Here is a 16,658-nt window from a genome sequence, read left to right as displayed (position 1 = left end):
TCAGGGGTAACTGGTTTATCATACTTTAGAGAGATTCCCTCATGCTTCCTGTTGTGTATACATAACAGAAATTCAAGAGAAATCTCTCAACTTGGACAAAAAAAAAAAAAGTGTTTTTTGTTTAACAGGAGTTTTACTGGCTCCCTACTCTATCTAGAATTAAAAAGAAAAAAAATTGTTTTGGCTAGATGTACTTTAAGGATTGAACAGACTATTATTATTATACAGTATTTATAAAGCGCCAATGGTTCGCTCAGCGCTGTACATTACATAAGGGGGACAGAACATGTGACAGAACAATACCAATACAATACAAAACATGAGGGGATTGAGGGCCCTGCTCTTTTGAGCTTACAATCTAGGAGGGAGGGGATGGGGGAACAGGAGGAGAAAGCTGTGGGGGATGGAGTGGTAGGAAGAGTGGAGGAGATCAGCAAGTTAGCAGGGGGTGGGGTAGGCTTCCCTGAAGAGATGGGTTTTCAGGGTGCGCCTAAAGGAGAGGAGAGTAGGTGATAATCTGATGGGTTGGGGCAGGGAGTTCCAGAGGATGGGAGACACCCTGGAGAAGTCCTGGAGGCGGGCATGGGAGGAGGAGACCAGGGAACTAGAGAGAAGGATGTCTTGTGAGGAGCGGAGTGTGCGTGCTGGGCGGTACTTGGATATTAGGTCAGTGATGTAGTATGGGGCAGTATGGTGGACAGCTTTGTACGTCAGTGGTAGGATTTTGAATTTGATCCGTTGCGCAATCGGAAGCCAGTGGAGGGATTGGCAGAGGGCGGTGGAGGAAATGGAGCAGTTGGAAAGGTGAATGAGTCTGGCAGCCGTATTCAGGATCATCTGAAGCAGGGATAGCCAGTGGCGAGGCAGGCCAGTGAGGAGGAAGTTGCATTAGTCGAGTCGTGATATGATGAGGGAGTGGATGAGCTGTTTAGTGGTTTCTGGGTTTAGGAACGTGCGTATTTTGGCGATGTTGCGGAGGTGGAGTCTGCATGAGTTTGTTAAAGATTGGACTTGGGGCTGGAAGGATAGGTTGGAGTCCAGAATGACACAAAGTACTCTGGCCTGCGGGGCGGGTTTGATGGTAGCGTTGTTGGATGTGACGGAGAAGTCAATGGGGGGTGGTGTCCGGGCTGGGGGGAAGACAAGAAACTCGGTTTTGCAGAGGTTCAGTTTAAGGAAGTGGAGCGACATCCAGTCCGATATGTTGCTCAATAGGTGTGTGATTCGGGCGGAGACCGACGGGGTGAGGTGGGGGGATGAGAGATAATTTGTGTGTCGTTGGCATAGAGGTGGTAGTTGAAGCCGTGAGAGTGTATGAGTTGGCCAAGGGAGGAGGTGTAGATGGAGAAGAGAAGGGGCCCGAGGACAGAGCCTTGAGGGACCCCAACAGAGAGGGGGAGTGAGGGGGAGGTGGTAGCATTATAGATAACGCTGAAGGAGCGTTGTGACAGGTAGGATGAGAGCCAGGAGAGAGCAGAATCTCTGAGGCCGAGGGAGTGTAGTTTTTTGAGGAGGAGGGGGTGGTCGACTGTGTCGAAGGCCGCAGAGAGGTCAAGGAGTAGGAGCACTGAATAGTGTCCATTAGCTTTGGCGGTTAGCAGGTTGTTGGAGAGTTTGAGTAAGGCAGTTTCGGTGGAGTGTAGGGGACGGAAGCCGGACTGTAGGGGATCGAGGAGGTTGTTGTCGTTGAGGTGAGAGCTTAGGTGAGTGTAGACTAGGTGCTCGAGGAGTTTAGATGTAAATGGGAGCAGGGAGATGGGTTTGAGGTTGTTCGGGTCATTGGGGTCCAGGGAGGGCTTTTTAAGTATGGGGGCGATGTGTGCATGTTTCAGAGGGGAGGGGAAAGTGCCGGAGGAGAGGGAGAGATTAAAGATGTGGGTGAGGGAGCATAGGATGGAGGGGGAGGGAGGTCGTAGGGGTTGTGAGGGGATAGGGTCGAGGGGGCAGGTGGTGAGGCGGGCATCAGAGAGGATGTTCGAGACTTCCTCGATGGTAGTAAGGTCAAAAGGTGTGGAGTGTTGGGGGGGCTTCAGTATGAGACATGTAGGGTGGGGTGGAAGTGGGGGTCAGAGCAGTGGTGGGGCCGTGGGAGAGGGGTGATGAGGGGGTAGCTGAGTGAGGGGGAACGGGGTTGGAGGGAGTTTGAGCAGCGACGAAGTCCCTGCGGGTTATGTCGAGGGAGAGGGGGGAGCTGTGTGAGAGGGGACGGGTTGAGAGGGCATGTGAGTTGTGGCGATGTCCTTGCGAATTGTGTCAATCTTGTTTTTGAAGTGATTGGCAATTTCAAGGGCAGTGAGTGAGGTGCTGGGTGGAGGTGGCGAGAGTAGAGAGTTGAAGGTGGAGAATAGTTGGCGAGGATTGGAGGAGAGGGCCTTGATGAGGGTCAGGAAGTAGGCCTGTTTGGCTGCGTGGAGGGAGGAGTTGTAGGTGTGGAAGGCAGATTTGTAGCGGGTGAAGGCTTGTTGGGATTTGGTTTTGCGCCATAGTCGCTCCAAAAATTGCATACGCCTTTTTGTAACTTGTTTTCTTTGTGTCACTGAACCTAAGAACAAACATGTAATATACTGCAACTTACCATTTTATGGATGTGATGACTGCTGTACTTTTTTTATTTTTTTTAAGCAATTTTCTTTATTTTCACCTGGTGATCCTGCCTGTAACACACTTCCTGTCCTAGGGTAAAAACATTCATGAACTGATCCATGGAGAAACAGCATTGTCATCCTAGGATAGTGTGTTAGGACTACAGAACAGCTCCCCTCCTCTCTTTTCCTTAACATAGAGGTGGATGTTCTATAGTCCACAGAGAAAACTGGGAGGTCAAATAACATTACTTAAGATTTCAGTTCAATGCACAGAGGCATTGGATTTCTGGTGGGATTAAAAGATATTTTTCTACACATGCACAAAATTCACTTAGTCTGATAAAAGAAAACAAATGCAGTCCACACATGAATGACTGGCTAGCTGCAATATATACACTTTCGGGGGGTTAGATGAATTTAAAAGTATACTGAAAGCATTTTTAGTTTTAGATAGAATGGAATGAGATTAAAAACATCTGTCTTTTTTATTGTTGTCTTTGTCCCAGTTAGGCTGGCCATACACTATGCAATTTTCTGTCCAATTTCCTTTAGATTTACTTTCAACTATGTAGTGCAAGGGCCTGCCTAATTGGATACAATTGAAAGTGTTGTTTAGGTTTGACCTCCTATTATATGGTTTTTGGTAAATCTAAACCAAAATTGTATAATGTATGGCCAGCCTTAGGTAGATTCACCCTCTCTGTTTGTCTTAATGACCATTACTACAAGTAAAAAAAAAAAAAATTTCCACATTTTGAGCAGTTGTCAAAACAGAAAGAGGTTAGAACCTCTAATACGGACACTAGTGAGAGTGACCCTGGTGACTACCTGGAATTTCCTTTACTTTGGAGGGATTTCTTCCCGCTTCCTATTGTGACTATGGGACAGGGGAGTTAAGGGGAATCTCCCCAATGCGGCACAGATAACAAAACCATAACACAATTGCGAAAACCATAACAAAATTACCTTGTGGGCAGAGTAGGAAAACAATTGTCCTAAATCTTAGTACGGTCACAACATATAGATACACATTCTTGCATATCTAGTTGCTTTTCAGACTTACAAATAGTAAGGCACACCCTGTCTTTTGAATGAAGGTCATTACTCCCCACCTCTCTAACTATAAGTTTAGAAATTTGTGTTAACCCGTACATACTTCTTAGTCACATCTGTAGCTTCATAATGTGATGCCATCTGGGGTCTTCCCAATTCAAAATCTTTATCAGAACCAATTGCTCTAGTCTTTCTTTCAACTGTAAGAGCAAGTTTGTCTTTACTTGTAGATGAATCGACTAAATCCAGAGAAGAGCTGGTATTGGCAAGATAAAGACTGATTCGTCTTTTCATGGTCCCAGGAGCAATGGCACTGCCATCTGCATTCTTTACGTCCTTGCTTGAGCCAGCAGTGTAATCAGGAAGAGCTTTAGAATCTTGGTTAGTATTATTTACTGATCTCTTCACTATAGAGTCAACTTCAGTTGCAATAGTTTTTTCCTGCTCCAAACTGGATCTTCTTTCTGTAATAGTGTCATTTGTCCACCTTTCAGAAAATGTATTTCTTGAAGAAATTCTGTTTCTACTCATTCTTGTTTCATTGCTGGCATTTTTAGCAGTACTAAAATCTCCCACTTTGGATGTCAAATCAGGCTGATCCTCTGTGATGCTGCTGTTTAATGAACTTTTCTTTAAAGGTCTATTTTCCTTAGTTTCTTCAAATGGACTTTCTTTTTGGTTCCCAAGTCCTCCACTTTCAAATAATGAGGTAAGGTCCTCTGAAAGTGGCCTCCTGTTCCAGGGTCTCTTTTCTGTTATTTTACTATCAGATGTTTGGTCATTTACAGAGTCTAGAAACATAGCAGACACTGGACGACGCTTTGGCCTTAACTGAGCTCTAACAGTTAAGCTGTCCATTGAATCAGACTGGAATGAGTTATCTTTTGCTTTTTCCAGAGCCTCCTTTTGTTCATCTGAATCATCTGTTGAGGGTCTTCTATGAGAGCTAGCATGGGCTTTTTCCTGTTGTTGTAAAACATCTGTTTTTCTGGACATCAATGGAGGGTTTGATGTCACTTTAGGCTCATTAGCTTGTGAAGGCAATTTAGATTCTTCGCTGTCTGTAGGTGTCCAGCTAGAGCTTGTCTGTTTTCTACTCAAACCGGTAGAAGATAAGACATCTGACTTATTTAATTGGTCCTCTTCAGTTTCTGGCTGATAAATGGAGGTAAAAATCCTACGACCTACTCTTTCATGGTCTTCAGTTTTTGTACCAGACAAGGAAATGCTGGTAGAAGTTTGAAATGGCACATCACTTTCTGACTTCATATCTGCAGACATCATTCCCACAGTCCTTCGTGTTTCAGGAGGTTTTTCCCTTGTAAATGGCTTTGGTGAAAGTCTTGGCTTCATTCCTACGTTGAACATGTTCACCGATTTTGAGGGAACTCTTATGGTCTCTTCAATAATAAGGGAACTAGGAATGGACTCACTGGACTTATTGCTTGCATCTGAAAGAGGACTAACATATGACCTAGTAGATTTCCCCTCATTTACAATATCACTTCTTGCATTCCTCGTTGTTAGTTCTACTCGTGTAGCCATGACATTTGTTAATTACGATGCCATTTGTAAAAGTTTTCTTAGCAATGGAGTGACGCAGTCCGTAGTTCTAAAAAACAAAACAAAAATAAATTAATTATTCTGCATTTGAAAACTGGAAATTTTAAATCTAGTTTTTATATTTGCCGATAAGATCATTTTACATTGAAGCTGAACCACTGACTGATGCCTAGATCCACCATTAAATAAACCGGAATCATTCAACCTGCCAAATGATTTGTAATTTAGTCCAATTAGTGTTGTTCTGCAATACAACTTGGTCATTCCTCCTGACCTTGGCCTGTGATGGGGCAGTGAAGGAGCTGCAGCAGGCTGTCACATCCCTCATTTTTCCATCTGTTCACTGAAAGCACACATGCATGTAACAGAACCTGACTAGCTCCGAGTGCTGCCAGCTAAATATTTAATACTTAATGGTCTCACTACCCATTTTTTTTGATCTTTGCTCTATTCAAGAGCTACTGCATCTGGCAGAATCTTAATATCCAACACACCTTGATGCCCCACCACGGTTCTATTTGGTGGCCCCAATGTCACCACAAGACAATAGTTGTTTAGGTGCCAGTGAATAGAACCACGTTGCTGGGTGGGGAACACAGGTATTTAGCGCACTCAGCAGTGTTGGATGTGTGGGTAAGGTTGAATTCCATAGCTCTTGAATAAACCAAAATATTTAAAGAAATGCTATTAAGAGAGATAAGAATTCATGCTATTCTTTTAACTATATTTAAAAAAAAAAAAAAAAAACTAACAGGATCTCCTTAAAATCCAACTCCGCTTGTTTTCTTTGAAAGTTTTAATCGAGCAGGGAAGAGCCAAAACTTCAGTCAAGTTTTAATTCTTGTCTGCATCCCCATTGTAGACATGTCCTATGACGAAGTGTTCCAGTGAGACCAGGAGGTACAAGTGCCACCAGAATAGGAAGACACAAAAATGTTCCAACCAATCCCTACTTTCTAAAATAACTGCTTTTGTTGCTAATATACACACACATACACATTTTAATTTAAGGGAGAAAGCAACAGTTACTGTCCAGAAACAAAGGTTGGGAGACAAGTCACTGCATATATTTATTTTATTTATTCATTACAGATATAGCGCCATATTTTATTAAAGATATCTATCTATATATACATATATATCTGTATCTCATTCACATCAGTTCCTAACCCTCAAGGAGTGTACAATCTAAGGTCCCTAACTCACATTCACACATACTAGGGCCAATTTAGACAGGATTCCATTAAGCTACCAACATGTCTGGAGTGTGGGAGGAAACCGGTGTACACGGAGGAAACCCACGCAAGCACAGGGAAAACATGCTAACTCCAGGAGGTGGGGCCATGGTTGGGTTTCAAACCAATGACCCTAGTGCTGCCAGGCGAAAGTGCTAATCATTTAGCCACTGTGCTGCCCCCACTATGCTGTATAAGAAAATTACATACAAAAAAGCAAGTTTGTGCATTCCCTGCTGAGTACAATTAATTTTTAAACACAAACTCCAGGCAAAATGCTTTTTTTCCCCATTTTGGAAAGTGGGGAAAAGGTTTTAATTACTTTGTGTCCTATTTTGGAGAATTCCCCTCACATCAGGACAGGAAGTGATGGGAAAACTCTACGACCGGGACACAGACAAAATTAGGGACAACCTGACAGAAATGTTAATGCTTTTGCATTCCATCCCATTTACTGGCTGCAGTCAAGAGATTTTGTATTTGGATTTACATCATAAGAACTCCTAAACAAAAACAAAGTAAAGGAAATTAGGATTACTACAAACAGTTACATTAAAATATTATAATACCCCAGGCATTAGAGGTCTGCTTTTATTAAGGTTTTCTTGGCAGCCATTTTAACAAGTTATCTATGTAAATGTTACACCAAACTATAAAGCCATTTATTAGAAGATAAATACCATGCAATTTGTGCAGGAATAACTTGGCCAACGAGAAATATCTATTTACGAGTATAATAAATAAACATGGGTAGCTGCTAAAATCAAGGTGTGACTTTGGTCATGGGGAGTGGTTTGCGATCTGCACTGTCTGTTGCCTTGCTCACACTTGGCAGCATCTTGCTTGTAGTAGGAGCAGGGGCCAGAGATGGAAAGGTGAAATAAAGAAAGGGCCCGTGTCAGGTGGGGAGATGCGGACTAAACATCTCCAGCATCCCAGCCTAGGTTCAGTCCACTACAGGCAGTAATGGCCTGACAAACTTGTATGGCAGGCTGTATGTGGTACCTGTGGCTCCCTGGGTGCAGGAACATGCCTGGAATTTTGTGCCCAACAAAATTTCAGCCTCTTGTTGTCTGTACACATGTGGCCATAAGGGTCAGTCCACCCAAAAATCTTATTTCACTTAGAACGGAGATCTAGAAAGCCGACTTCAATTCCTATACTTGTTGGAAATTCAGCAATTAGATATCTCTGGCATTGTGGCTCATTCGATCTGCAAATTTCTATTCTTCATATTTTAGTTGTTACCTTTAACCATTTACCCCCCCCCCCCTTTCCTGACCAGGCCATTTTTAGAAATACAGCGCTGCATTATTTTAACAGACAATTGCGCGGTCATGCAATGTTGCACTCAAATGAAATGTATGTCCTTTTTTCCCCCCACAAATGGAGCTTTCGATCAGTGGTATTTGATCGCTTGTGTGTTATTTATTTTTTTGAGAAAAAAAAAAAGAAAAAAAAAAACCAAATATTTTTTACTTTTTTGCTATTAAACATGTACAGTGAAAAGAAAAAAAAAATCAAATTTCATCATAAATTTAGGCCAAAATGTATTCTGCTATATGTCTTTGCTAAAAAAAAAAAAAAAATCCCAATACGTGTAAAATAATTGGTTTACGTGAAAGTTCTAGTGTGTACAAATGGCGGTATATATACACACTGGATTTTTTTTTATACTAGTAATGGCGGCGATCAGCAACTTATTGCGGGACTGCGGCAGGCATTCTGACAATGGAGGGAACTGATTGTCACGGACATCCCCAGTGTCACTAATACAGCGATCAGTGCTAATAACAAGCACTGACACTGCACTAATGGCACTGAGCAGGAAGGGGATAACATCTGGGGCGATCAAAGGGTTAACTGTGTACTGTTTTACTGTGTGCGGAGTGTGTCTTTCACTGTGTCAGCACATCGCTTTGTATTGCTCTGCAGAGCAATACAAAGCAATGTGCAGGAGCTGACAGGGGAGAGATCTGTATTGTTTACGTACATGTCTCTCCCTCATCAGTGATACTTGGCAATAGCCGGGTGCCTGCGGGGAATCACTGGCCGGGACCCGGGTGATCAACAGCTGAGGCCGCCAATGGCGGCGCAGGTAGGGAGCGAGCACGCCCCCTGCCAGGAAATGCAAAATCACGTATACACACACACACACACACGTGATTTTGCGCAGCCCTGCAGCAGTATTTCTACTATAGGGCAGCGGGAAAGTGGTTAAAGTCTCCATGTTACAAAAGAATACAATCAAATATATGTTTTCAAAGCAGTGGTATATGGAAACATTGCACACTAAAGTCAGATTTTTTGCTTTGGTTACCAGTATATCTTCCTGTAAGAATTTTACTGAAATACAGAAATCTCAAAAAAGAATATACCGAGTAAAAAACCAACAATCTATGATCAGAGGTGGAAATTTTGTTGCATACCAAAGATGACCAGACACCAGAAGACTTTTGAAAATGCACGTGTGTGCTACAAGATAATTGGCAGTCATTAAGGTCCAGTTTTCCTCCAATCAATAGACAGCATTTAGTAGCCATGATCTCATGAACTAAACAAGAAAATGCAGCTAGAATATTTCACATGCACATCATCATAAGGGTGATTGATTTCCTCAGAAAAAAGGAAGAAAATCAATCCTTATTACAGCTCCAATGTCAAAAAGCAAACTAAAGGAAGTGGATATTCTCTTAATATAAATAAACAGCCTATGGTGAAAAGGATTCATCAAGGAGGATATGATCATTTTACACAGAACATATGCCAATTATAAAGAAGAAAAAAAAAAAAAAAACCTCAAAAGTCAGTGACATGCAATTTGCATTGCATTGCTAATAATAGATGTCACTCCTAGAACACACAGACGTATGTGGAAAATATATTTGTCAGGTCAGATTACCATTTAGACTGCTTTCACACTGATCAGTTTTTCTTGCGTTTTTGCGTTGAAAAGAAAAAAAAAAAAAAAAAAAAAAAGCGGAAGAAAAATGTTTGACCTTGTACTCATATGAACTATGAACACTGATCCTTTGCGGGTCTATTGTGTGAGTCCTGCTTGTTGCAGTAAGAAAAGACAAAAAAAAAAAAACGCACCTCCCCACTGAAATCAATGGCACCTGTGTTTCATTTTAGGTGCCAGTTTTGAGTCTGAGTATTTGATGTCCTTTAAAAAAAAAACGTACTACAAATGCGGTAAAAACGCGATATGCGTTTTTGCCACGCATCAGTGTGAAAGTAGCCTTATGCATTGGGTTTATGCACAGTGTAGACACCAAATCGAAGGACTGGTAAAGGACAATATCACATTTTTGTTTTTAGTTTTAGACACTAAAGCTGCCCATACACAGATCTAAACTTGGCTGGTCTCTGCTGAAGCGGCCAAATTTCGATCCATGTATGAGCATTGTGGCTGTACGGAAGTCAATACACCAGAATACAATGACACAGTGGGGAGGATTTCCTCATCCACCTCAAATGTGACTTTTTAAACTCAGTCTGTAGCGGATATAGAAAGAAAATTAAATTGTAACATACTGAGCACCTGATATACCTATAATGAGGTTCGGGGATTTAAACTCCATTCACACCTGTGAGACTTCAAAATCATGCGATTTTCATCTGGACTTTACAGTGCGACTTTGGATGAGGGCGACATTGTAGAGCACAAACAATCGTCTATGGTCAAAGCCAAAGTCGCAAACGAGTCACATGTAAATCATTTAGGTGCAACTTGTATGCAACTTTGGAGGGTATACATTGAAAGTTAGACCAAAATAGTGAAGGAACTGCTTTCAAGTCGCTGTGACTTCAAGTCACACAGATATGAATGGAACTTCTTGGGAAACATGGTGTGCGTGACTTGGCATGCAACTTTGGGCTCCAAAGTCGCTTGGCAAGTCACACAAGTGTAAATGGGCTCTTAAACCTAAAGCAGCATTAAACCCAAAACCAAAAATGTATATATTGCAGCTCACCATTCTTCCCCTCGGTTTTCCCTGGTGTTCTGGTCAGTAACATACCTCCTGTATTATACAGACACTACTCTGGATGAAGGAGCACAGGGGGCAGATTTAGAAAGAAACACTGTCAGTCTGTGGGGAGGGGAGTGTTAGTGTATTTAAGTATGCCAGTACATCGAACAAACTAAAGCTGAACTCCAGCTAATAATTTTTTTTTTTTTTTTTTTTTTTAAGTTTTACAGAAATAAAATCCAAACATTCTAAAGTACCCCTGTCAGTGTTAAATGGTCTGTCCCATCCCTTTAGCTACAAGAGCTTTTCTGTTGAAAAACAACAGACTTAACAGCTGGACCACCAGATAAAAATAGAAAAAAAAAAAATTTAAAAAGTAAACTAATACAGCCATCACATCTGAGAACTGTTAGGCTGCAATATGTTTGCTTTTGAGCTTATTACTGCTTTAAAATTGTTCTAAAGGTAAATGTTTTTAACTTTAATGCATTCCCTGCATTAAAGGTAAAAAAAAAAAAGTTCAATTGGCTCCTTTCCCCCCCCCCCCCCCCCCCCAACCCTAAACACTTACCTGACTCCTATCACGACCCAGTGCTGTCCCCTTCTGCGGCATTGTTCCTCCACTTCCAAGTCTCACAGGAGACACAGGCAGCAATGCAAGCCATGAGGTTATGCTGGTGTCAGCCAAATCCTGTGAGGGAGTGGGGGATGTGGCCGATCCACACTGAGTTTCTATGGATGCACACAGCCTGGGCTGGGAGCGCACCACCACGGAGGCCCCCATAGAACACAGCTTGCATGAGCTAATTTGCTGCATATGCACTGAAATCAATGGGCTACCCTTTGTGTGTCACGAAAAAGGGCACATTTCAAATCATAAGCACCTCTGTTATTTCAGTAGGTAACTTCCTGATGTGACATCATTCCCTGAAAGTCCATGCTACAATCCAGAGAGGAAGGGAGGTTCACTGGAGGGTTAGCAGTCTTGTGCTCACAAATGACGAATGAATAAAAAGGGTATTATACAGCAATTGTATAGATATTGCCTCAAGAAACTGACAAAGAAATACTAGAGATGCCATCGGGATGTTTGCTGCCCTTGTATCTACTTTAATAATTCTAACTGTTCCCTACAACATTATTATTATTATACAGTGTTTATATAGCGCCAAAATGTTTGCTCAGCACTGTACATTATAGTGGGGGACAGTACATGAGACAATACAGTAACAATACAATACACGAGGGGTTCGAGGGCCCTGCTCTTTCGAGCTTACAATCTAGGACAGCAAATCTTCAGTTTTCAAGTTCAGCCAGAAATTATGTTGACTATACTAAGTAAATCGAACTCTAGAATAAAAGCACTTCCCATTAGTACTGCTCAGATGGATCTTAGAACCTAAGCCTCCATCATACAAATACACAGCACATATTTTGGAACCCAAGTTGATTGCAACTCAGTTAACTTACCTACAAGCTTTTGTGATTCAAAAGGAAAACAAAAGATCTAAAAACAAGAACATGAAGAGGACATGCAAGCCCTTTCCAGATAAAAAGTCATGTCAATCATATACTAGCATGAACATTCTCCATTGCCTTATCTTTACAACTTTTTAAGCAAGGCATGCCGTGAGAACATCAACCTGAGTGCCTATAAAGATTTGTGGAAGTGATCACAGCAGGTGAACTTTAGATTCTGACACTAGGTGTGGGTGTGTGGGGCTGAAGCTTAATTACTCACTGGAAGCACAATCCTGCTGAATAGTTTACATATAAAGCAAGCTATGAGCCTCAACTGGTTAGATAAGATGCTTCTTCTTCAGGAGGTATTAGAGTGCACCATACACACCCAAGGAACAGTAGTGTAATGAAGGATTTTTGTTAAACACACAATACACACATATAGAACCTGGGTGTGACAAATAGCCTCCTGCGGGGCCTAACAGTAGAGACAGTCTAGGTTCCAGGTGATCAATATATAGAAGAAAAATACTAAATCTTGTAAAACATCACAAGGGTTGCCCACAGACTTCTGATTATAGTTGGTTAAGATAATGGTAAAATATCTATGAGGCACCAACACACAGGGATGACAAAAGGTCATTTGGAGCAACATCACTGACAAAAATTTTGTCTGGTCATTGTTTCCCCCAACTAGCATTAGAAATGCATGCAGCACATTTCCCCCACTCTGCTCCAAAGATATATACACAAGCAGTTTCCGGAGGGGATTGTTCATGTTTAATGATATGGTAGTTGTCACCAGTTACTGAGGGCTGTTCATGATTAGGGAAGCACTGGCTTGTCACAGGTTACTGAGGGCTGCTCATGGTTAGGGAAGCACTGGCTTGTCTCAGGTCACTGATGGCTGTTCATGGTTAGGGAAGCACTGGCTTGTCTCAGGTTACTGAGGGCTGTTCACGATTAGGGAAGCATTGGTTGTCTTAGGCAAATTGAGGGCTGTTCATAATTAGAGAAACACTGGTTGTCTCAGGTCACTGAGGGCTGTTCATGATTAGCAAAGCACTGGCTTGTCTCAGGTCACTGAGGGCTGTTCATGATTAGCAAAGCACTGGCTTGTCTCAGGTCACTGAGGGCTGTTCATGATTAGCAAAGCACTGGCTTGTCTCAGGTCACTGAGGGCTGTTCATGATTAGCAAAGCACTGGCTTGTCTCAGGTCACTGAGGGCTGTTCATGATTAGCAAAGCACTGGCTTGTCTCAGGTCACTGAGGGCTGTTCATGATTAGCAAAGCACTGGCTTGTCTCAGGTCACTGAGGGCTGTTCATGATTAGCAAAGCACTGGCTTGTCTCAGGTCACTGAGGGCTGTTCATGATTAGCAAAGCACTGGCTTGTCTCAGGTCACTGAGGGCTGTTCATGATTAGCAAAGCACTGGCTTGTCTCAGGTCACTGAGGGCTGTTCATGATTAGCAAAGCACTGGCTTGTCTCAGGTCACTGAGGGCTGTTCATGATTAGCAAAGCACTGGCTTGTCTCAGGTCACTGAGGGCTGTTCATGATTAGCAAAGCACTGGCTTGTCTCAGGTCACTGAGGGCTGTTCATGATTAGCAAAGCACTGGCTTGTCTCAGGTCACTGAGGGCTGTTCATGATTAGCAAAGCACTGGCTTGTCTCAGGTCACTGAGGGCTTTTCGTGATTAGCAAAGCACTGGCTTGTCTCAGGTCACTGAGGGCTGTTCATGATTAGCAAAGCACTGGCTTGTCTCAGGTCACTGAGGGCTGTTCATGATTAGCAAAGCACTGGCTTGTCTCAGGTCACTGAGGGCTGTTCATGATTAGCAAAGCACTGGCTTGTCTCAGGTCACTGAGGGCTTTTCGTGATTAGCAAAGCACTGGCTTGTCTCAGGTCACTGAGGGTTGTTCATGATTAGCAAAGCACTGGCTTGTCTCAGGTCACTGAGGGTTGTTCATGATTAGCGAAGCATTTGGCTTGTCTCTGGTCACTGAGGGCTGTTCATGATTAGCAAAGCACTGGCTTGTCTCAGGTCACTGAGGGCTGTTCATGATTAGGGAAGCACTGGCTTGTCTTAGGTTACTGAGGGCTGTTCATGAGTAGGAAAGCACTGGTTTGTCTCAGGTTACTGAGGGCTGTTCATGAGTAGGAAAGCACTGGCTTCTCTCAGGTCACTGAGGGCTGTTCATGATTAGGAAAGCACTGGCTTGTCACAGGTTACTGAGGGCTGTTCATGGTTAGGGAAGCATTGGTTGTCTTAGGTAAACTGAGGGCTGTTCATGTTTAGGGAACAGCTGGTTGTCACAGGTTACAAAGGGCTGTTCATGATTAAGGAAGAACTGGTTGCCACAGGTTATTAAGGGCAGTTCGTAATTAGGGATGCATTGGTTGTCACAGGTTACTGAGGGATGTTCATAATTAGGGAAGCATTGGTTGTCTCAGGTAAATTGAGGGCTGTTTGTAACCTGAGACAACCAGTGTTTCCCTAATTACGAACAGCCCTCAATTTACCTGAGACAACCAGTGTTTCCCTAATTACGGAAGACTGTTCAGGATTAAGGATGCACTGGCTGTCTAAGGTAAACTGAATGCTGTTCATGATTAGGGAAGCACTGGTTGTCTCCGGTAAACTGAATGCTGTTCATGATTAGGGAAGCACTGGTTGTCTCCAGTAAACTGAGGGCTGTTCAGTCTACAAACGCCTGAGCTCCCACTTCACTGACAACAACCTTCTTGACCCTTTACAGTCTGGCTTTCGCTCACTACACTCCACTGAAACTGCCCTACTAAAACTCACTAACGATTTACTAATAGCTAAAACCAATGGCCACTACTCCATACTCTTACTACTTGACCTCTCTGCGGCTTTGATACGGTTGACCATCCCCTCCTCCTCAAAAAAACTCCACTCTTTTGGCCTCAGAGACTCTGCTCTCTACTGGTTCTCCTCCTACCTACCGCAGCACTCCTTCAGCATTACCTATAACTCTGCCTCCTCCGCTTCACTCCCTCTTTCTGTAGGGGTCCCTCAAGGTTCTGTCCTTGGACCCCTTCTCTTCTCCATCTACACCTCCTCCCTTGGTCACTTGATCAACTCCCATGGCTTTAAGTACCATCTCTATGCTGATGACACACAAATCTATCTTTCTACCCCTCACCTCACCCCTTCAGTCTCCACTCGCATCACTAACCTACTAAGTGACATATCGGCATGGATGTCACTCCACTTCTTCAAACTCAATCTTTCCAAAACTGAGCTCCTAGTATTCCCCCCAGCCCGTGACCCCTCCCCTGACTTCTCCATCAAGATCAATAACACAATCATCAGTCAATCCCCTCATGCCAGGGTACTAGGTGTAATCCTAGACTCCCATCTGTCCTTTCAGTCCCAAATCCAATCACTGTCCAAATATTGTAGACTTCACCTCCGCAACATCTCCAAGATACGCCCGTTCCTAACCTCGGAAACCACTAAGCAACTTATTCATTCCCTTGTTACATCTCGCCTTGACTATTGTAACTCCCTCCTCATTGGCCAGGGAAGCCTAACCTGCCCTCAGCTAATAATGGAATCTTCTACTCTTCCAACCAGTCCATCCCCCACATTTACTACCTTTTGTATCACTAGCCCTTCCCTCCTAGATTATAAGCTCCAAGGAGCAGGGCCCTCCTATCCCTCGTGTATTGACTCTATTGTTGCTGTATTGTCTCCCGTTATATTGTAAAGTGCTGAGCAAACTGTTGACGCTATATAAATCCTGTATAATAATAATAATAATGATGATTAGGGTAATACTGGTTGTCTCAGGTAAACTAAAGGCTGTTTATGATTATGAAGCCACTGACTGTCTCAAGTATACTGAAAGCATTAGAAGGATGGTAAATGAGGACAGTTGGAATAAGTCTGCACTTCCAGGCACTCTCTAGCCCACGGGTGTCAAACTGGCAGCCCTCCAACTGTTGCCAAACTACAAGTCAATGAGGCATTGCAAGATTGACAGTTACAAGCATGACTCTCAAAGGCAGAGGCATGATGAGACTTGTAGTTTTGCAACAGCTGGAGGGCTGCCAGTTTGACACCCCTGCTCTAGAGTCATTCCACAAACAGTTCAGGGTTCGGGAAGTAGATGCTCGATGGAATGTCACTGGTATATATAGAATGGATTGCACTCCAGCAAATGCATATATAATAAGATTGCTTGGTTTGGGATCACCCAAGTATCACTATGCTGGTGAACTGTTGCTGTTGGATTTGTTAAAATGCAGTGGTACACAGCAGTGTTGACTGCGATCAAATGTGCCATTCAGATCAAAAGGAAGTGATGTCAGAGTATAATAATCTGGATTAACTGACATCTTCTATACATGCATATAGGTGTTGAGACAGTTGTAGCCCAATTAACATTTCTGACCAGCTAAAACGCATTTTTATTTTCTGATGTAATGCACACAAAATTTCAAGCACACAATGTCACATGGATTTTCTAATTGCTCAAATCTTACTCTGACGGTTAGCACATGGGTTATTAAAAGCTCAATAACTTATGGAACAGGGTTACGATTATAACCAGCATTACTGACAGTGGTTTAGAGCGGCTCTCCAAAAAAAAGTGTAATAAAAATCAAGCTAATATGCAAGGTGCATCTTAGCACATCAGACAAAACATTAAAGCAGGGCTTGACAATTCCCAGGCGCAAGGTCGCCATGTCGACCAGAAATAGTGCCCTGGCGCCTGGGCCCGATATCCCACACTGCTCTGTTGTCCCCCACCC

At 43.0% G+C, this 16,658-nt stretch overlaps 1 protein-coding gene across 2 annotated transcripts in view; it reads right to left on the bottom strand.

The window, feature by feature from the left end:
• Nucleotides 1–16,658, bottom strand: part of KIAA1671 (KIAA1671 ortholog) — a 232,064-nt gene that overhangs the window by 165,659 nt on the left and 49,747 nt on the right. For both annotated transcript variants that reach the window (XM_089684113.1, XM_089684114.1), the window contains exon 2: nt 3,742–5,250. In XM_089684113.1, the coding sequence (XP_089540239.1) occupies nt 3,742–5,183 (1,442 nt within the window). In that variant the 5' untranslated portion in view covers nt 5,184–5,250. The remainder of the gene's footprint in view (nt 1–3,741; nt 5,251–16,658) is intronic.

This window comes from Staurois parvus, unplaced genomic scaffold (assembly GCF_062004578.1).
Source record: "Staurois parvus isolate SC_StPar_1 unplaced genomic scaffold, SC_StPar_1.0 ptg000336l, whole genome shotgun sequence".
NCBI classification, from domain to species: Eukaryota; Metazoa; Chordata; class Amphibia; order Anura; family Ranidae; genus Staurois; species Staurois parvus.
Note: the sequence above shows the minus strand (reverse complement) of the source record. Positions and strands in the feature narration are given on the sequence as shown.